Source organism: Perognathus longimembris, chromosome 9 (genome assembly GCF_023159225.1).
Source record: "Perognathus longimembris pacificus isolate PPM17 chromosome 9, ASM2315922v1, whole genome shotgun sequence".
Lineage (NCBI taxonomy): Eukaryota > Metazoa > Chordata > Mammalia > Rodentia > Heteromyidae > Perognathus > Perognathus longimembris.
Window position 1 is genome coordinate 14,048,805 of NC_063169.1, and position 21,435 is coordinate 14,070,239.

Here is a 21,435-nt window from a genome sequence, read left to right on the forward strand (position 1 = left end):
TTGATTATATTCAACAGAGTTAACTAAGGGATTACTGATTTTTTTAATATAGGATATTCTAAAAATAAGGTAGAATTAAAATTCTGAACATTTGCTCATTATTAACTGTATATATTAAAAGCTTAATGAAAATAGAATGTGTAGCTCCCAAATCAAGGGCAGAAAAATGTTTATAAAGAAATTTATATTTAATACGAATCTGAAGATCTATGTAGATTAGCTGCATAAGAGTGTTTGCTTAGCATGCACAAGCCCCTGGGTCCAGCACCAGGAAAAGAAAGGAGGGAGGGAGGGGAGGAGGGAAGGAGGGAGGGAGGGAGGGAGGGAGGGAGGGAGGGAGGGAGGAAAGAAAGAAAAAAATAGATGAAGCAAGGTGGATAGAACATTGAAGTGTGGAAGCCAAAAAGCAGTAATAATAAAACATGCAGATTGGATTTTTATAGATAAATCACATTGCATTCATTGGCAGAAAAAAGTTAAGATAAAATGGCATATTTCTGCTCCTGGCCTTGATACTGTAACATACTGGCCAGCCCCCCGTCATACAAAGTTTGATAACTAGACAAAGCAACTCTTTTTACATATTGGTTAGCAGCAAGCTTAGAGCTCATACGAAAGAGATAAGTCTTAAAGTTGCCCTAGCTTTTTGCTGCAAATCGTTGGCAGACCCCAGGAAAAAATAGGAGGAACTTAGTATTTGTGTTTTACTGATTTAAGCCACTGGGATTAAGCAGAGTGGCAAAGGAAAGAAATGCCTAGAAATGTGCCTTGGGATCCTCTCCTACTTTTGACTTTCTGTTAAGTCGTGTGTATATTGAATCAGATGCCAAGGTTCAGGCTAAGAGCAACCACCAGTGAGCTGTAAACTGACAACCATCAAAAGTTTGACAAGGCTGGGATATTTCTGTTCTGACCAAGCAGAAAGACCTTGTGAACATGTAGATATTCAGTAGATAAAACTCAGAAAGACCAGTAGAGGTATGGCTTTTACCCAGGAAAGCTTAAAAAGAAGTCTTAAATAAATCTGGATGGCTTATCACAGCAACGGCTTCAAAACATTTGACTGGCAGATTAGGAAAGGAAAAAGAAATCCAGCAACATTCAACATGTCCAGAATCTCATTTTAAAAGTTACTTACTACGTGTATAAAGAAGCAGGATGCTGTGACTTATAGCCGAGAGAAAAATTGGTTAATAGAAGATCCCAAAATGACATAAAATGTCATGGAAATAATTTTAAAGGTTTCCAGAAAGATGTTAATACAATAAGCAAAAGAAATATGAAAAAGAATTATCCATTTTCTTAGAGATAAAAACAAATTTTGAACTGGGAAATTTTGTGCATAAGCTAGCAGTTTAGATACTATTAAAAAAAACACAACAGAAATTGAAGCAGGACAATTAAAACTGAATCACAAAAAGAAAAAAAAAAGTAAACACAACCCACTAACCTCTAGGAGAATCTAGAGTGAATAATACTATGTATTTGAAATGTTAAGAGTAGGGATAAGGGGATAGAAAAATGGCCAGAAGTATTACACATTTGATAAAAATTATAAACTCATAGGTCCAAGAAGCTTGGCCAATTTCAAGCAAGCTGTTACAGCAACGTCCCTTGTAGCCAATTTGTAGGAAACCAAGGAATCACAAAATATTTAACACAGCAGCCAGAGGGGAAAAAATACTCCGTACAGGGAAACATAAAAAATGGCTCTGACTTTTCATCTGAAACAATGTATGTCAGAAAACAGTGGAAATATGCCTCTTGACTTAGGTATTTACAACTGCAATCCTCCCCACACGTCCTGGCTACCTTACAACATTTATCTGTATTCTCCATAGCACTGAGCAGTATATTTAGAATTGCTACATAGTTCTGTAGTTATGTATTTGTCTCCTTTATTAGATTCACCATTTTTTTCTGAACTGTTTATTGGTGTTCCTTTACCATCTAGAAACATCTTACACATAATAGCTGATGAGCAAATGTCTCCTGAATGAGCAAGTGAAAAAATAATAGTTGGTGTTAAGGTTCTCTGGAGAAAAAGGGGTGTGTGTGTGTGTGTGTGTATAAAATAATGACAGGATTTTAAAGAAATCACTTGTGATTATGAGGGTTTAGCAAGTCCTAAAGTCGGCTCACAGATGGGAGAACTAGGAAAAAAGTGTTGTTTGCTGGCTGACTTTCTTCTTTGTTACTCAGGGAAGGTGATTTTTGTCTTCCTAAGATCTTCAGTATGGAACTGGTGCTGTGGCTCAAGTGGTAGACTGTTAGCCTTGAGCACAGAGAGGTTCAAGGACAGTGCCCGGGCCCTGAATTCAAGCTGAGCCAAAAAAAAAAAAAAAAAATCCTCAGCAGATGGAATGAAGTCCATCCAGGTTATGGAGGAAAATTTGCTTTGATCCAAGTCCACTCCTTTAAACATAATCTCATCAAAAAACACCATCACAGAGCCATCTTGAATAATGCATAATCAAATATCTGGTGTCATTACTAAGCCAAGTTGAAATAAAACTATTATATCATGATAAAGGTGTGGAAAATAGGGACTCTGTGTACTATTGCCAGATAACCACATCTGTTGATAGACCCACTTTGGAAGAATGCCCTTGGCTCTCCTTACTGACTTAGAACTCTTATTTCTAAAATACGTAACCCATGAACATCGAGGCTATTAGTGTCTAAAATGAAATCATCACATTGAGGTATGGAGGTTGTTTTGACACGGTTGTATCTACTCATAGTTTCTACTTAAGTAATTCATTGTCTAAAACTGTGACTGGGATAAGTAGAAATTGGTGTTCTTTTTTATTCCATAATTTCATTGTTAGAAATTTCGGGTAAGTGACTACCGTTGAAATTAATGTTTCCTTTTTTAAACTTAGTATTTAACAGTCTGTTCACCAAAAGTCTGTTCTGATGAGGACCTGCACTGGTTTTGTCCCCCTCGCAGTTGTCTGACGATGGTCGCTATGTCTTGCTATCCATCTGGGAGGGCTGTGACCCAGTAAACCGACTCTGGTACTGTGACCTGCAGCAGGAGCCCAACGGCATCACTGGTAAGTTAGCTCGCCAATCCAGGTTGCTCTTCCAGGGGGCATCATTTCAAAAAGCAATTGTTTTGGCCGTAGAGTCCATTTCCCAGGAAGCCTTTTGCCTTTCTATCATGTCATCTCAGGTCATACAATTGTTTTCTTTTTCTTTTTTTTCTTTTTTTGCCAGTCCTGGGGCTTAGACTTGGGGCCTGGGCACTGTCCCTGAACTTAACTTTGCACTCTACCACTTGAGCTACAGCACCACTTCTGGCTTTTTCTGTTTATGTGGTGCGGAGGAATTGAACCCAGGGCCATATTCCCGGCCCCATATGATTGTTTTCTTTCCATCCTTTTTCATAAAATGAGGCAAAATGAAATGAAGCTAATTCTTAGATTTGTATTTTCTCTGTAGACTGAGTTTAGCCGTAGATTTCTGCACTTGACTGTGAAAGTGTCCTGTGTGTTACAGATGACTTAGGAAGAAAATGATTTACGGGTCTATAACATGTTCACAGCTGTCTACATGTTAGGCTGCAAACCCTCCCGGAAAAGTGGCTATAACCAATGAGAATTTACCAGACTAACAAGCAATCATATCATATCAGGCCATGTCCTAAATAACAGCCTGGCTTTGCTGCTTGAACCCTTAATTATCACACGGTGAGTGTGGAACCAGCCAGTTACTGGTTCTGCAGATAATTCATTTTGTTTTGTTTTGTCTTTGTGGGACTAGAGATTAAAATCAGAACCCCCATGCTCGCTAGGCAAACATTCTACCATTTGAGCCGTACCCCAGTCCTTTTGTTTCTAGTGTTTTTTAGATAATCTTGCTCTAACTTTGCCAGTCTTGCTTCAGGCCTCCGTTTTTCTATCTCTATCTCCCTAATAGCTGGGATTACAAGTATGTACTACCTTGCTTGAGATGGTTCATTTTAAATTTTACTTTTTTACCTTTCTACCATGCCAGCATTAAAACTTTTCAACTGCACAATTTTACTAAAGATTTTCCAGCCCTGAAACTCCTTTCTTATAGGCTGCCACCCTGATACAGGCAATAAACGTTACAGGTTAATGTAAATGAATATATTTCAGAAATACTTGACACAGTGTCTCAAAATGGACAGTATTGAGTGCAATTCCAAAACAATTTCTAATCTCATTCGTATCTAATCTACATTGCAGTATGGTATGCAAATGTTTCAGACAGGGCATTGTGTCACTTTAAACTTCTGAGCTTCCATTCTTAGATGTTACAGAGCACAGTGTAGTCAGAAGCTTTTGTTCTACCATTAAACGGATAGCCATTTAATGAAGCTTGCCTTTTTTTTTTTCTATTAAGAAAATAAATGCACTCATTTGCCTCAGGAAAACAACAACACCTAGATCAGTGTTCATGTTCTCTGTGAGGAACAAAACATAAGCCTCAGTCTGGCTGGACATGTTGGTACATTCCGGTAATCCCAGAACTCAGAAGGCTGAGACAAGAGAATTGCAAGTTCAAGGCCAGCCTTGTCTATATGATGAGATTCTATCTGAGAGAAAAGAAGTGTGAATGAAACTGTTCCTGTTTGGTTCTGGGAGGGTGGGATCATGGGAAGGACTGACCTTTCTCTGCTTTAGTAAATATTACAGTATAACTTCTCAAGAGAAGCCCATTTTCATTTTCCATATGTAACTTCATTATATCTTGAAATAAGTAAGTACCCTTATGTTATTAAGTGACACAGGTTAACAAATTTTAAAAAGTGCAAACTCCTTATTCCAAGTAGGGGAGAAGATTCCATCCACATTTTCATACACTGAACATACACTGAATTGGTTTGTCCACTTGGATAAGGGGGAGAAGGACTGGACAAACCTTCAAGGGCCAGAAAACATTCTCCCCTGTCTGCTTCCCAGAGTCTTGTCCCTTGTCCTCCTCGTTGTTCACTGCCTCTTCCATTTGATCACACAGTGTAGCAAAGAATTAGAGAAGAGTTTGGGAGGTCAGAAGCCCCACAGTGTCCAGATGAACAAAATCCTCGAGCGTAATTCTAGACAGCGCAGCCTAGGAATCAATGTGATGAACAAAAATGAGAAGCATCTGATAAACACTGAATGGTTATCTGAAGATACCGAAGCAGAAACAAACTCAGTTTCTACAGCCCAGGCCACTTCTGTGTCCCCCACATGTGTGGCATCTTCCCTCTCCTGCCTGCCAGCTCATCTTCCCTCTTCACCTGGAGGTGGCAGCAGGCCCCACAGATTGAGGGCTCAGTCCACTGCACCTCCTTCAGACCCGGTCACAAGGACACATTCCAGAACTTCGGCCTGACCAGGATTCCCAACACCCTGAATTGCGTTCGGTTAAATTGCTAGAGCAGCTGACAGAACTCAGGACTTACTATATTTATATTTACTGCTTTATTCCAAAGGATCATCCCTTCCCTCCCTCCTTCCCTCTCTTCCTGCCTTCCTTCCTCTCTTCATCTTTTTGGGTGGAATTGGGGGTTAAACTCAGGACCTCATACTTGCTAGACAGGGGTTCTGCCCCTTGAGCCACACCTCCAACCCTTTTTATTTTCTTTACTTAATAAGGAATTTAAATTCCTAATTTAAATAAGACTTTGCATTTGGGGGCGGTGGGGCAGAGAAGCCTCTCTTGCCATCCTCCCACTCAGACTTCGCACAGTGCTGGGGCCACGGGCACTGGGCTTCTACATCCAGCATTTTGTTGTTGATGTTGTTGAGATGGGGTCTCATGAACTTATTACCTAGGCTGACTTCAAACCTCAATATTCTCAGTAGCTATTTGCCTCTCAAGTAGCTAGGATTACAGATATGAGCCCTCGTGCCCAGCCTTCCAAAAGATACTTCAGAGGGCACAAATAATCAGCCAGGTAAAGAGAGACCGGAGCTTCGGTTTTAGGAGAATTCAGGTACATCACACCCGTGGCACATGGGTGAATTCTTGTTCCCCTTCCTGCAAGCCTCCAGGGCTGCAGACTTGAGCCTCTGGGTTTTCATGGAGACTTCATGAGATGGGCGCGTGAAAATCTGGATAACCCATGTGACTAGACAAAGAGGGCGACATGGTATATGCAGAGGGAGCAGGGGAAACTGGGGGGGGGGGGGGGGCTCTGCTCAGCGGTCTCCTGGCCTCTCCGCAGGCAGCAGGAGAGCCATTCAAGTTAGAGAATTTCTTCATGGCTAGCTCCAAGGCAGAAACACAGGAGAATGTCAGACTGGTATATTTTTAGTTTCTATAACTTGCATTGGGAAAGAGAAAATCTATTTTCCATGGCCTGCTTTGGCGAGAACATAATGTCAGGAGCAAGAAGATCAAGGGGAGGTCACACAGAGAGAGAGACTCCCTCGTTTCCCCCCATTCCTCTCCTTTCTCCATTTCTCTTCTTCCCTCTTGCCGCCTTTCCTTTCTAAGGGAAATATTTGGAATTATTGCACTTTGTTTTTAGTTAGATATCTGATACAGTAGGTCGAGGACACTCTTTGAAGGTTTGGTCTTTTAAAATCTTAACTATAAAAGCTATTCTAAATAAGAGTTTTGGTAATAATTTGTTTTTTCTACAAAACTAGATTCATAATTAGAAATCTTTTAATAAAAAAAATGCAGAACTGTATACACCTCTCGGGTCAGGCTGTGTGGATTGTGTCTCACTGTGCATACTGATAATTGAGTATCAGGATCGCGTATAGCGTAGCCAGCGGGTGACAGCATCATGTCTCCACTCGCTGTTCTGTCTGCTTTCCCATTTTTATTACCCTTGTTGAGCTAAGGCGAGGATAAATGATCCCGAGTGCTTTGACTGCAGGGCACTAAGTTAACTTATGTGTTAGATGCATTAGTCAAGAACAACTGGTGACTGGGAGTTAACCCAATGTCATGAAGCCTCTATGCTTATGTTAATGAAATCTGTGCCCTTTTTGATCATTGTAAAGCCTTTCTGCTCTGATTTAAATCTTTTTCACCCTTAAAAGCAAGGAGAATTATTAGCAGCTTTCATAAAAGTCTTTATTAAGACACCACAAAATTACATTCCTTAAAAACTGAGGATGACCCCTTTTTTAACTTTTCTTTCTTCTTTCTCTCCCAAGAAACCCTTCTTTCTGTGTACACTTTGAAATGAGAAGCACAAAAATGGGGACACCACACACACACACACACACACACACACACACACACACACACACACGCAATTTAATATTATAGAAAAAAGCAGCAGCTTCTGCAGCTGTGAATACATGATAAAAAATAATCTTGGAGGTGGATGCTGGTGGTTCATGACTCTAATCCTAGCTACTGAGGAGGAGACTTGAGATTTTAGGATTAGGGATCAGAACCAGCCTCAGTGGAAAAGTCTGAGGAACTTTTATCCCTAATTAACCAGCAGAAAGCTGTAACTGGACACATAGTTCAACATAGCTCACCAGCAATGAGTGGAAAAGCTGAGTGAGAGCTCAAAGCTGAGTTGAAGCCCCAATTCTGGCCAAATACACACACACACACACACACACACACACACACACACACACACACAACCTTGAAAGCTAAATGGAATGCTTATGGAGCTACATTCTTTTTGTCACATAAATCTGCATTGTGTTCTCTCCCTGCCTGAATGTCTTTGCTAACTTGTGAGGTTGATCTGTCATTTTTGGTCTGTCTTCCATCATTTGCATTTGAAGTACTTGCATTTAAGAGTAATATGAATGAAGCCAGGTATAGTGGCACATACTTATAATCCCAGTTACTCAGAAAGCAAAGGTATAAAGATTTTAGTGCAGGACTGGATCCAATAAAAATATGATGATTTACAAGCTGCACTGGCTCAGGGAATCTCATCTCTCTTGTTCTTTGTGGGGTCTCTGTGCCTAGGACCATGCTTGAACAATGAATGACTCACTGGTGCCTGTAGGATACATGTTTGCAAGAGTATAGCCATCTTCCTCTGTGCTTCTCATTTGCTTGTGAGCTCTTAACTTTTGTCATCCTCCTTCTCCTCCTTTTCCTCCTTCTCCTCCATCATCATCAACCTCATCCAGTGTTGTTCTTTTCTAAACCGTGCAAGTAGTGGATGACAGACCATGTTTCTTTCAATCCCATAAGTTGTATGTCCTTTTTCCGTTGGGTATTTAAGATGAATGGTGAAAAGGTACCAAGGTGTTCTTAAGGACAGCAAACCACTGTGACATTTTATTAGTTCTGCAGTGGAAAGAACAGCTGAGTCTTGACTCCTCCGGTTCTTAATGTGATTGATGTCTGCAGATAAGTTGAAATTAATTACCCTGAACCTTGCAAGAAGATGATTTCTGTCTCACTTTTCTTAACCATATGATCTGTACTTTTTAAAATCAAGACTATTTCTTTTAAAAATCTGTATGTACATTGTGTTTCTGGAATGTGCTATTAAAACGTCATACACTTAGGTTAAACCTAGAATAAATTTCCATATATCTTTTACCTCATCATTAAACATCAGATCTTATAAGCAGTTTCCTTTTCCCTGACTATATGGACCTTTAAATTTTTACCAAAAAAGTTGAATTTCTATCTTAAAAGTATCAATCTATTCCCCAGTATATAAACATTTATCTTGCGGATATGTGTCTAAATATTTGTGTTAGAGAAGTAGAAGATAGTCCTGGTTTTAATTTTAATGGATTTCTTTTGTTTTTACATTGTAAAGAACTGTGGTAAGAGCAGTATAAATGCCATACTCTATGTTTTGTATTCCATTACAAAGCTGATGTGATCCAATGCCCACTCCATGCCAGGTGAACCCTGTTGAGCTGCTGAGCTGACGGCGGGGGGGGGGGGGTGGGGGGGGTGTTCCCTGCCTCCTCCATAGCAGATGTGGAAATGGTCAGGACAGGATCCTGAGGCCCCCGTGCACAGATGACACGCAGAGTCAGGATTTCTCTGTGCTTTGCAAACACTGAACTCTCTCCCCTCCACTCTCTCTCATTTGTTCTCTTCTTTCTTTGATTCTCTCATTTATTCTCTGTAGGGAAGAAGCAATTGTTATGTGAAGGGAAATAAAATAAGTCTGAAATCTTTGTTGCTAGTAACTTAACACCCTCCTTCAAAAAGCCACCCGTCAGTGGGTCGGAAGTGGTCTACTCATGTCCCAGTGCTCATGAGGGTTGGAGCAAAGGGGTGGGTGGTGCTGATCTACTGATTTCTGTAAGGACTTCCACTAGCCTGTCTCTCCAGTGTCCTGTTTTACAGTAAGGTAGGTTGTTTCAGATTGATGATATTTTCAGTACTTTCCATGTCTTCTCTGTGTGTGTATGTGTGTGCGCGCGCATACGTGCCACACACCTAGGCGCTGTACTTTAGCCTTTATGTTCTACCATTGGCACTCTACCACTTGAACTACAGCTTCCCTTCCTGCTTTTTGCTGGTTAATTGGAGATGAGAGTCTTGCAGACTTTTCCTGCCTCGGGTGTCTTTAATTCACCATCCTGAAATCTTAGCCTTCTGAGTGGCTAGGATTACAGACATGAACCACGGATACTTGGTTTTTCATGTCTTCATTTAATTTTTCCTGGAACTAAAGAAAATTAGCTTTCTCCCTCATAATCTGCACTTCTCACTAACATGTAACCATGAAAAGGAAGTTTTTAATGTGTCAGGCATGTAATCTGCCCATTCAACCATCACACCTAATGCAGCAAGAGGAGAGATGATGTCCTGTTTTTAGGTAGCCTTTTCATGTAAATCACACTTACGTCTCTGGTAAAATCCTTAGCATAGATTCAGGAGAGGAAGGGATGTCGTGAGCTTCCTTTGAAAAAATCCTGCCCTGTGAGGGTCTACCCTTTGGAATATTTTTCAGATTTTACAATTGTTGTACAAATCCCGAGACACTCGTTACAATCAGTGAGCACAGGATCTATTTGAAGCTGGGGTTGATGCTTCCAAATCTGGTGACACGTTTGTCCTATGCTTCTGGAAAGCTCCTGTTTACTGAGTTTGATTACTTATATAACCACGTCTTTGAACTCATCTGGTGTGTACAGGAGAATGGAGGGAAACTTCTATTGCATTTTGCCTTTGGTAACACTTTTGTGACTTTGGGTAGAGAGGGATTATAATGAAGAGCTCTGTGTACAGGACCTTTTCAGGCAGAGACTGTAAGATGGTTTGGGTGCAACACAAAGGTTTCACATCAGGAAATGTTTTATTGTCTGTGGAATATTCTAAGAAATCTGACATTTCACTGAACCCAGATTTTGTGTCTACAAATGTCATAGGCCAGACAATGATAGCCCATCATTCTTACCATAAACAAACCTTTCTGATTAATCTCAAATTTGGCAGACAGCTAATAATTTAATTTACATTCTTTTAAGAAACGGAGGCTTCGTTTGAAACATTGTTTTATGGCAACTAAGGTTCAGTTATCTTTGAGTCGGTCACCTGCTGAGTCATCTTTTGAGGTTAGCAGTTTGTCCATGAAGAAATATAATTGTATTTCCAGTGCATAGTTGAACCTTTAGTGAAAAGTAATTGTGAAGGACTATTTCTGAGAGTTGGACAGATTTTGAATTACCTCCAAATTACCTCCCAATCACAACAGTGGAAATGATGTTAAATGAAAGTTTATTACACAAGGCTTTCCAGATCTGTTGCTCCTTTGCCAAAAAGAGCAGAAGCCATAGAAACTAAAAGTAGAATGAAAGTGGGAATCCAGGAATGGAAGCTGAATTGTGCTGAGTTTCTCCTGGCATGGGCAGTCAGACCTGTGCTTCTCCGTGGGTAAGAGTCTCACTAGAGGTCCTCATCCCAAGAATAATTGACAAATAAACCGGCAAGTGGTGGGGCTAGAAGGCACAGAGTGAGTAGTGCCCTTTCTTGCCTCTTTACCTGAGCACTAGAGGAGACAAGTTGTGAATTTTCCTCCTAAAACAAGAGAGACACTGTCCTTCCCGTGCATGGGTTCAAGGTGATTTAGTCGTGTCCTATACGGCTCAAAATTTCTTCTGCCAAGAATTTAAAGTTTCCAATCTGGTTGTGTCCCAAGGGACAAACAAGGGGAAAGACAGATCTTCTCTGGAAGGTTGCTACTTCACACCATGCCTCCAAGATTTCCCACAGGTAGTGCTTCCTTCCTTCAGGGAAAACTAGCAGTCAGAAAGCGTGAGCCAGACAGAAATTCCCCAGCATGAGAATAGAAGCAGCAGAAACACTGAGGTGAGACATCAGTTTCCTCTGGTAAATAAGTAGGTGACATACACTTTACACAATGATAAAACATTCGTGTAATGGTGCTCTAAAAATAATTATGTAAAGAAGAATTTTGGAGGCAAGAGATAAGATGCTAGAAAGACTGACCATCAGATTTGGAAAAGGACTAAATAATGCTTTTAGGAATGAAATACAGTCATTCACATTTAAAACAGTTATTTTGGTTAAATAAAAGAATAGACACAGTAAAAGATTTAATGAGACCATATGTAAATTTCTTTTTAAAAAACTAGAATGCTGCCTACCAAGAGACAGAAAAATATGTTACTGGATAGGAAGAATTCTAGAAATGGTAAACTGTTGAGACCAACCATTCTGCAAAAGACAATTTAGAAAATCTATGGGAAAGATGTCTGTTTGAAGATCTAATAGAGCTAATGAGAAGGTAAAAATACTTGATCTAAGGTAGTACCACAAAAATGATATCGTACCTATCTTAATATCAAAGTCAACTTTAAAGCAAAAACCATTGCTAGAGATAAAAATTGATAATCAGAAAAGTTTCAGCTAAGTTTTGTGCAAGTATATATAGTTATGTGTATATCTAACAGCATAATTTCAAAAGAGAAGCAAATTTTGAACATAATAAGCAAAAATAGACAAGCCCACAATTGTAGAGACATTTAACAGAACTTTTCTGCACCTGATTGAATAAATGGCCAAGAACAAATCAGTAAGTGTATATAAGATTTCAACAGTATTTAAACAAATGACACAATAGGCATATATATATATTCAGCATACCATATCTAGTAATTTCAGAGCACACATTCTTCAAATGTGTGCAGAACATTTTTTTAAAAATATTTTTAAAAATCCCTTACATCATAAAGCATTTCTCAACTAATTTAAAAGGACCAATTCCACACTAAATATATTTTCTGAGCACCATAAGACTTAAGCAAGAATCAATAACAATAACCAAAGAATAAATGATCTTACAAGGACATTATGAAAAGAATCATATGGATGCGAATATGTGTTGCATGATTTCATTACATGTAAAACCTCAATCGTGAGGGAAAACCATACTATAGTGTTTATGGGTGAGTCACATGAAGACAGCAAAAATAGGAAAGAAAAGTAGGCCGATTTTCATAAAAGTCAGGAGGAGCTCCCAGGATCTCCGTACAAAAAGAAATGAACTGATGCCCCTGTGTTTATTCTTCCAGACAAATTTTAGCATGATAGCACATTCCCTGAAAATTTCCTTTGGAGTTTGAATGGAATTGTGTTCAATTCATACAATTCTGGGCTTCTTTGCACCTTTGTAAAATACTGTGTCTTCCCATGTAGGGCTATGGTGTGTGTTCCAGTTACTCAAGGTTGTTTTTGTTCCTACGTTTACATTTCCTTAGAGGAAAAAATAGGGTTGTTTTTTTTTCCTGTCCATTTAGAGCCCGTGTTTCATGTTTAGATTTTTAAGTATTTCATTAAGTTTGCTTCTGTTGTGAATGAGGTGCTTCCCTTACTCCCCTCTGTGTTTTTCTAGCTGGTTAGTGCCAATGTATTGGAAAGTTTAGTGTGTGTGTGTGTGTGTGTGTGTGTGTGTGTGTGTGTGAACTGGGACTTTAATTCAGGGCCTTGTGCTCTTGCTTGGCTTTTCCACTCAAATCTGGTGCCCTACCACTTGAGCCACACCTCCATTTCTGGATTTTTGCTGATTAATTGGAGATAGGACTCTCATAGACTTTACTTTCCTGGCTGACTTCAAATCTCTGTCCTTAGATCTCAGCCTTCTGAGTAGCTAGGATTACAGGTATGAGCAACTAGTACCTGGCTAGAAATTATTTTTGTTGTAGAGTAGACACCGACAGTAACTTTTAGAATGATTTTCGTGTTTTCTTTCATTCCTAGTTGACATTGAGCAAATGAGGCATAACAGGGGTTAAAGGGATCGCCCTAAGTAGTGGGAGAGCCAGAGTTCTCCTCCAAATACCAAATACATCTGACCTTTGAGCTTTCTCTTTGTATGATAGTCACATTTCCTCTGATAAGTTTAGTTCTTTTTTTCTGAATAATTATTTATTGTCAAAGTGATGTACAGAGGGGCTACAGTTTCATACGTAAGGCAGTGGGTACATTTCTTGTACAATTTATTACCCCCTCCCTCATTTCCCCCTCCCAAGTTTAATTCTTGAACAAATTATCTAAAGATATACTGTGAACACAAAGGAGTTAAAAGAGTGTAAAGTAATCATGGAAGCTATAAGGAAGGTGAATGAATTATGCAAATTAAGTAGTTACACAATGAAATTGAAAGTAGGAGAGGAATGGAGATTTGGCACTGTCTTTCAAATTCAATATCACGGGGCTTTTTCCCTTCTGAAACATTCTGTGAGTATCTGTACAGATACACTGTGAAGCATATGTCTTCCCAGTGGTTTTTAAACAGTGAAAGTGGTAGTGAGCCATTTGGGTGGTGATGAACATATTAAAGGTCTTTAATGTGAGGACCGCCTCCATGCTACTTCTTAGGAATATAAGACTAGAAAATGTCCCTTCTTGCCAGGCGCTAGTGGCTCACGCCCATGGCTCACACCTGTAATCCTAGCTACTTAGGAGGCTGAGATCTGAATGAGAATGAAGAACTGAGGATCACAGTTCAAAGCCAGCCCAGGCAGGAAAGTCAGTGAGACTCTTATCTCCAACTAATCGCTGGAAGTGGCACTGTGGCTTAACGTGTTAGAGTGCTAGCCTTGAGTGAAAAAGCGGGGAGAGTGCCCAGGCCGTGAGTTCAAGCCCCACGACTGACAGAAAACAAAAACAAAACAATGTCCCTTCTTCCATGTAAAACAACTTTATTTGTATCTTTGAAAAAACTCACACTGTATTTCAGGGCTAAGTGTGAAATAGTTAATAGAAGAAAGAAAATACGAAAATAAATACATCTTGAGAGAAGGACTAAGAAGAACTGAACTAGGGCAGTTCGAAGTGGCTGGCCACCCAAAGAGTGGGTAGATAGGCCGAGGACACGGCCTGTCATCTGGCTAGAAGCACATTCTGAGGAACTGAATGGTCAACAGCCAATAGAGCACAGACAGGAAGCAAGAGTTAGAACAAGCTGAAGTTGGCTAAGTAGGAAAAGACTGTTGAACGGTCAACAGCCAATAGAGCACAGACAGGAAGCAAGAGTTAGAACAAGCTGAAGTTGGCTAAGTAGGAAAGGACTGTTGCATGTGACCAGTTTAGATTTTATTCAAAATGTATGGGGGAAGCCATTGACGTTTTGAGGGATATCCAATTCAATATGAAGACAATGTGATGACTGAAGTACAGAGACAAGAAGCATAGCAGTGGGAAGGCTGGGCAGGAAGCTAACCAACACTTAGCACTGTTAATACTTTGAGCTGGCTGCTGTTATTTCATGGTACTGCCCTATGCACTGCAGCTTACTTAGCAGAATTTCTGACCTCTTCTCCTTAAATGCCAGGAAGAATCCTCTTACTCCCCCTCCCCTACATTATGACAATCCAAAATATCTCTCAACACTTCAAATGCTGCTTGGGAGAGGAGTGTTGGGGTGGCGCTGGTTGAACCATTGCTATAGTGCAGAGAGCAGGCAATGAAGAGTTCTGATGGTGTGATGTTACAAGTGAATCTCAAATCTAGCAGATTTGGCTGGTTAATTGGACTCTCACAGACTTTTCTGCCTTAACTTGTTTTGAATCACAATCCTCAAATCTCAGCTAGGATTACAGGAATGACCTACCACTGCCTAGCAGTTTTTAGAACTAAAAAAAATAATAAAGGAAAAAAAAAGATGAATTCACTTTGCTTTTTTGGTCTTAAAGTCTCTAGGTATTTGCTCTTCCCTTTGCTCTATGGATAGATAGAATATTTTCCCCTCCTTCTGCCTACATACAAACCTCACAGTGTTTTAAATGCTTGATCTCTCTCCAGGAATCCTGAAGTGGGTAAAACTGATCGACAACTTTGAAGGAGAATATGACTATGTAACCAACGAGGGGACAGTGTTCACGTTCAAGACGAATCGCCATTCTCCCAACTATCGCCTGATCAACATCGACTTCACGGATCCTGATGAGTCCAAGTGGAAAGTGCTCGTTCCTGAGCACGAGAAGGATGTCTTAGGTAAGTTTCCAGGTGACTTAGCCATTGGGCTTCTGTTTTAGGTGAGAACACCAGCAAGCTTTCCTCTCTTCTTCTCTAGTGACTGGTTTCAACCTTTGACCTCTAAAGTATTAGGGCTAACTTGTCTAAATAGTGCATCTAAGTCTGTTGTGTGACATCATTGCAACTTAATACAATAACATATAGAAATGCTTCATAAAACGTGTGGAGGTATGAATTCAGACTTGCAAAAAATGACTGGTGGCTCATACCTATAATCCTAGCTCCTCAAGAGGCTGAAATCTGTGGATCTCAGTTCAAAGCCAGCCCAGACGGGAAAGTCACTGAGACTCCTATCTGCAGTTAACCACCAAAAATCCAGAAGTGGAGCTATGGCTCAAGTGTTATACTGCTAGCCTTGAGCAAAAAGAGGTCAGAGACAGCACAGTTCAAGCCCCAGGGCTGGCACACATACATACGCAGGCACACACACACATACACACACACACAGAAGTACCAGTTATCGTTGTATACTTATTAGTGAATAATAATCACTAATATTTAATTTTTAAACCCATTAGATTCACAACTGTTAGCTTTCAGCTTTTTGAGTAACCTTTAGTTATTTGCATGGTACGCTTGTAGATCTGAGGATAGGCTTAAAGAATAGACTGCTGTCAGATTTAATTAACAACCATTGCAGTCACTTTGTATATTCAAGTACATTAATCTCTTGAAAATCTGCCTTCCACATCACTTGTTCTTCATGGTGCTTACCCAGTCCTTTTGTTTTCTCTAATTTTTCCAGAAGTGGTTTGCCACTTTGAAAATTGTGTGAAAGCTGAATTTGTTTAGAAAACTCAATCATTTCGGGACCATTTTTTCATACAAAAAGGGAGTTTGATACTTTTGGGCCTATGAAGATCTTCATAGGAGGACTTTTCCATGTTAGAGGTGAACATCTGTGAGAGATTCAGTGAAGATAAAATCTAGGGCTGTGGGGCTGGGAATATGGCTTATTGGTAGAGTGCTTGCCTTACTCAGGCTCCGTCCCCTGTGTTGTTTGCAGTGATGCAGTAGCGTGCATACTTGCCTCCACCACCTCCTGTCCTGCAGACTTGCACTGTTCTGCATTCAGTGTTAAATACCATTATTAATGTTGTTTCTATATCCATTACCCTGTGTTCAAACACTGGCTCTTTATTGGTTGCTGACTCTCTTTTATCTGACTCACTGAATGCCTCACGCAGATGACTACTAGCAGTTCCAATAAGTTCTTCCTCTTAAAGGCTCTACCACCTCCCTATGGCTCCAGGAGGTGAGGACTAAGCATTCAACACTCAGGCCATAGGGGTCACTTATCAAAACCACTACAACAGAGTTGTTTGAAACTCACACATTATCTAGACCATCCAATGCTCATTACCCAAGATGTTTTGTTTCCTCTAGACATAATAAACAGAATGACTATGATCATTTATTGAGGGACTGTGCTGAAAACTGCTTGAGATATTAAAATCCCTTGTAAAATGACTTTGCGAGTCTTGCTGCTCCCTGGCACAAAGCAGAGCTCTTCCAACTGCGGCTCAGTTAACTCACTGGGAAAAGTGTCACGAGTTTCTCTCCTTGTCTTTGTAGAGTGGGTGGCTTGTGTCAGGTCCAACTTCCTGGTCTTATGCTACCTCCATGACGTGAAGAACATCCTGCAGCTTCACGACCTGACCACAGGTGCTCAACTTAAGACCTTCCCCCTGGAGGTCGGCAGTGTTGTGGGGTACAGTGGGCGCAAGAAGGACAGCGAGATCTTCTATCAGTTCACTTCCTTTTTATCTCCAGGTAAGAGTCTCTACCTTCTTGCTGTTCACTTGGAAACTCAGGCGTGTGTGTGTGTGTGTGTGTGTGTGTGTGTGTGTGTGTGTGTGTGTGTGTGTGTGTTGATCCTAGGACTTGAACTCAGGGTTTGGGTGCTGTTCCTGAGCTTTGTAATCCAAGGCTAGCACTCTACCACTTGAGCTACAGCCCCACTTCCAGCCTTTTGGTGATTAACTCAAGAGTCTCATGGACTATCCTGATTGGGCTAGCTTTGAGCATTGATTCTCAGATCTCAGCCTCCTGAGTAGCTAGGAGTATGAGGCTGAGCCACAGGCATCTGCCTCTTTGGTATGATTTTGAGGGGGATAGAGGAGTAGTATTTATTTAGGTAGTAGTAGTATTTGAACTCAGTACCTCACATTTGCTCGGCTGCTGCTCTGCCACTTGAGCCACAGCCCCAGTAAACCTTTGATCTGTGTATAAATTACAAAGGGAACACAGCATGTAGATAACAAAGTATAACATCTGTAGCCAATCCTGACTTAGGATTTTGACATTTCATGCTATGGATTCATTTTCTCCAAATTCAGTAATTCTCTTTTCGTGTTTTAAAATGTTGGTTGTAGTCTTGTTGCTTTCGGTTTTCCCTCTACTTCTCCAATGTCTGTTTATGCAGAGTCAGGAACACATGTACAGCGGTTTGTCCCCGGAGTTCAGCTCAGGTGGCAGTTTGTGGTGACCAGGCAGAACGTATCTTGAAAGCAATCTGGCCACAACCACTTTGTGTACTTGCCTTGTTCCTGTTTCTTCCCCATCCAGTTTTGTCACAATCCTTCATTGGCTCATTAGAGAATAAAGCAGTCTTGGGGGAAAGTTAGGCAGGTGCTGAATTGGCTCCATCTTCTCTTGGGACTTGGCCAGATGACAGTGATGTGTCATCTGCTTTTCGTTAGAATCTCTTGAGTCACAGACATCTTATTGTGGTGACAGGTTGCTGTCAGGGTTAGGAAAACGGAAAGAATGATGTTCCTGTGAGTAGCTCCAGGGGTTTGCCTGGCGTGTTTAGGCTTGATTCTTAAAGCACCTTTTAGAGAGGCAAGAGAGACAGGGGAAAGAGCTATGGAAGCAAGCCCAGTGCCAAAAGTTGGGAGCCAGCTGTTCAAGAACTCCACACCAGGTATTCTGCAACTCCCCTCAACCCCTGGAGCCCAGAGCCTAACAGAAGTGGGGAGCAGGCAGGCCAGTCCCTTTTCCCAGGTAGCTGTTCCCGTTCACTGCTGCAGGGCCCACGCTTTGTCCTCAGACTTCACTGCTGTCAGAAACTTCACTTTGGAAATTCTCCTGTCTTCAGCAGTTCCAACAGATAAAGGACAAAGAGGAGGCCGGAGTGGGGGTGACTCACTTATTCTTAATAAAACCTAGACTCCTCAAAGGGCTGTAAAGCCCTTTCATGGACCCTGTGTGACCATTTATTTTAGAAGCAAGCTCAGCATTACCTGGGGGAAGAAAGAGCTCATTGTCCTGGTGTTAACATGGGGGGGTTCTCTGCCAAGCAATGAAATATTATCTGTGACTCTGGCCAAGAAGTTTGAAAAGAGAAGCATGTTCCTCGTTGTTCTTCCCCCTGCCAGGCAGCTTCTGAACAGCTGCAGTTTGTTAGTGGAATGCTTTGTCTGTTCCTTTGTCTCCTTGTGCTTCCTTTGCCTCCATCTTTCTCTTTTTCTCCCCTTAGCTCAGTTTGATCTCAAAGTCATGATGGGAAGTGGAGATGTGGCTCAACTGGCAGAGCTACTAGCCTCGAATGTGAAAAAGCTATGAGAGGGAGTGCAAAGCCCTGAGTTCAAGCGTCACTACTGGCTCCAACAATAACAACAACAAAAAAAATAGAATATTGCTTCCAGATCTAGACCTTGTCAGGCCAAATGCACACGTGCCCATGAGATAATGAAACTGGATTTTAGGAGAGGGATGATGTCTGTGTTCATTGGGGTGTTCTGTGAGGATGAGCAGTTCACTGCCGTGGACCATGACAGAGACATGAGATTGTAAAACGAGCTCCGAGCTCCAAAGTAGCACTTCCTGCAGAGGACATGTCCTATACCAGCAGGTGTCTGCCTGCCTGCTGACTGTGTTTCCCATGGGGGTTCCTGCTGAAGATACATCCTGAGCCCAACCCATTTGTGACTTTTGCACCCTGAATCATACTTGGTGAAAAAACAGGCAGCAGGGCAGTTGGGGGCATCATGCACTGATTTCCCTGTGGCTCAAACCACTTAGTAGTTGAACTGACCAGTTCTCTTCCTGTGGAACCTTAAGGGTTACCTGTGGTGAACACCAGCCATACTTGTTGTCTATAATCATCCAGAACTGTTTCTGTGGCTCTGGGAGGCAGGAATGAGAAATCTTAGAGAAGTCTTCCACAAACTGTTGAGGAAGACAAAGACTTGATCTCAACGTGGTTTGGGCTTTTTTGTTTGCTTCCTTAATAACATCAAAACCCTATAAACCCAACCTATCTATTGTGCTCTATCCCTTGGGTTCCTCCTATCTCTTAAGTTCATTTCATATTCCTCTGAGACCAGGCCCGCTAACCTCCCTGCCTCCATCCTGGCCTTGTTAAAGCAAACCACTGTCCACTCAGAAGTATCTTAAAGCCAGGCATTCCTCTGGCCTTAAGGAACTTCCATAATCAGTTCTCTTGAACCTTGAAATTTACTTCTTGAAGAACACCCCACCAGTCTTACGTTGTTCTGGATTCTAGAGTGGTTTCTTCCCAACCCCACACCTTCCTTGTTCTTTCACATGAGCCAAAGCAACTGGGACACAGGCATCATTTAGGTCAGCATGGTGCTGTGAATTGCAGTGGGCTAACCTTGGCTAATCCAGATGGATGCGTGCTTAGCAAGTACTAAGTGGTGGTACCCTCAGGTTGAACACTGCCTCCTTTATGGAGCCGTAGGGTCAGGTGACTAGGTCCTGTTGTATTCATTGGTTCCCCAGTTAGAATTGAAGTCACAACCTTGCTAGATAGACAGGCATGCAGGGTATCTCCCCTCTTTGTCTTGCACTAGGACATTTGCATTGTGAGGCCACTGTTTTAAGAATTCTGGCTTCTGGGGCTGGGGATATAGCCTAGTGGCAAGAGTGCCTGCCTCGGATACACGAGGCCCTAGGTTCGATTCCCCAGCACCACATATACAGAAACGGCCAGAAGCGGCGCCGTGGCTCAAGTGGCGGAGTGCTAGCCTTGAGCAGGAAGAAGCCAGGGACAGTGCTCAGGCCCTGAGTCCAAGGCCCAGGACTGGCCAAAAAAAAAAAGAATTCTGGCTTCTAACATGTTCATCATTTGCTGTACTGTTGTGGCGAGTCAGGAGCTCAGATGGCATGGGCTTGGTGCTTGATCTGAACTCTGTCCTCTTTTTGTTTGGAGAGTTTTGTTGCTGTATGTGTTTGTAGGGAGTACCAGCTGCATTGGTCAGTTTACATTTAGAGCTGAGTATGGTGACATCTGTAATCTCAGCCACATTGGAGGCAGAGATCCAGAGAATCATCATTTAAGACTAGCCCCCACAAAAAGTTATGAGCCTATCAGACATGGTAGTGTACACTTGTAATCCCAGCTATGCAGAGGCTGGGGAGGTGAATCATGACCCAAAGATGGCCTGGGTAAAAATTCCAGACCTTATCAGAAAAATAGCTAAAGCCAAAAGTGCTGTTGTGGGCGTGGCTCAAAGTGCTGGATCAAATGCCTAGCAAATGTGAAACCTGAGTACCAGTACTCAAAATCTCATGTAGCCTTTTGCTCTCAAGATTGCACTTACATAGGCAAGGATAGTATTCAGCTCAGTATAGCAATGAATCAGGCTGCATGCTCTTAGGGTATACCTTACATGTAAAGATACATATAAAGGTATATTTTAACAAATATCCAAGTGTGACTTAAACCAAGAAAGCCAGTTCCTTATGTTATGCATCTTCATACTGACAGAGTTAGTCATATGCCCTTTTTATAATAACCTTAAAACAATCTATAAGCACAAGAATGGAAAAATGGAAATAACATTCATAAAGATTAGCTGTCACTGTTGCTAAGGAGTCAGAAGCATTACCCCTTGCCCGGGGGTGGGGTGGGGGGAGGGCAGAGTGTTGTTTTCCAATCACTAGTGAAGTACATTCACACAGGAATGAGAAGAAAGAGCGAGCCACCATTACCATCCATGATCAATCCATTTAAATGTGCCCTGTGGGAGTCTTCCTTGGTGT

The 21,435-nt window shown here is 41.4% G+C and overlaps 1 protein-coding gene across 1 annotated transcript in view; it reads left to right on the top strand.

Annotated features, from left to right (window-relative positions):
• The window catches only part of LOC125357095 (prolyl endopeptidase), a 95,605-nt gene that overhangs the window by 41,583 nt on the left and 32,587 nt on the right, over positions 1–21,435 (top strand). Inside the window, exons 7-9 of the mRNA XM_048353756.1 lie at positions 2,954–3,059; positions 15,190–15,381; positions 16,999–17,196. Coding sequence (XP_048209713.1) covers positions 2,954–3,059; positions 15,190–15,381; positions 16,999–17,196 — 496 coding nt within the window. The remainder of the gene's footprint in view (positions 1–2,953; positions 3,060–15,189; positions 15,382–16,998; positions 17,197–21,435) is intronic.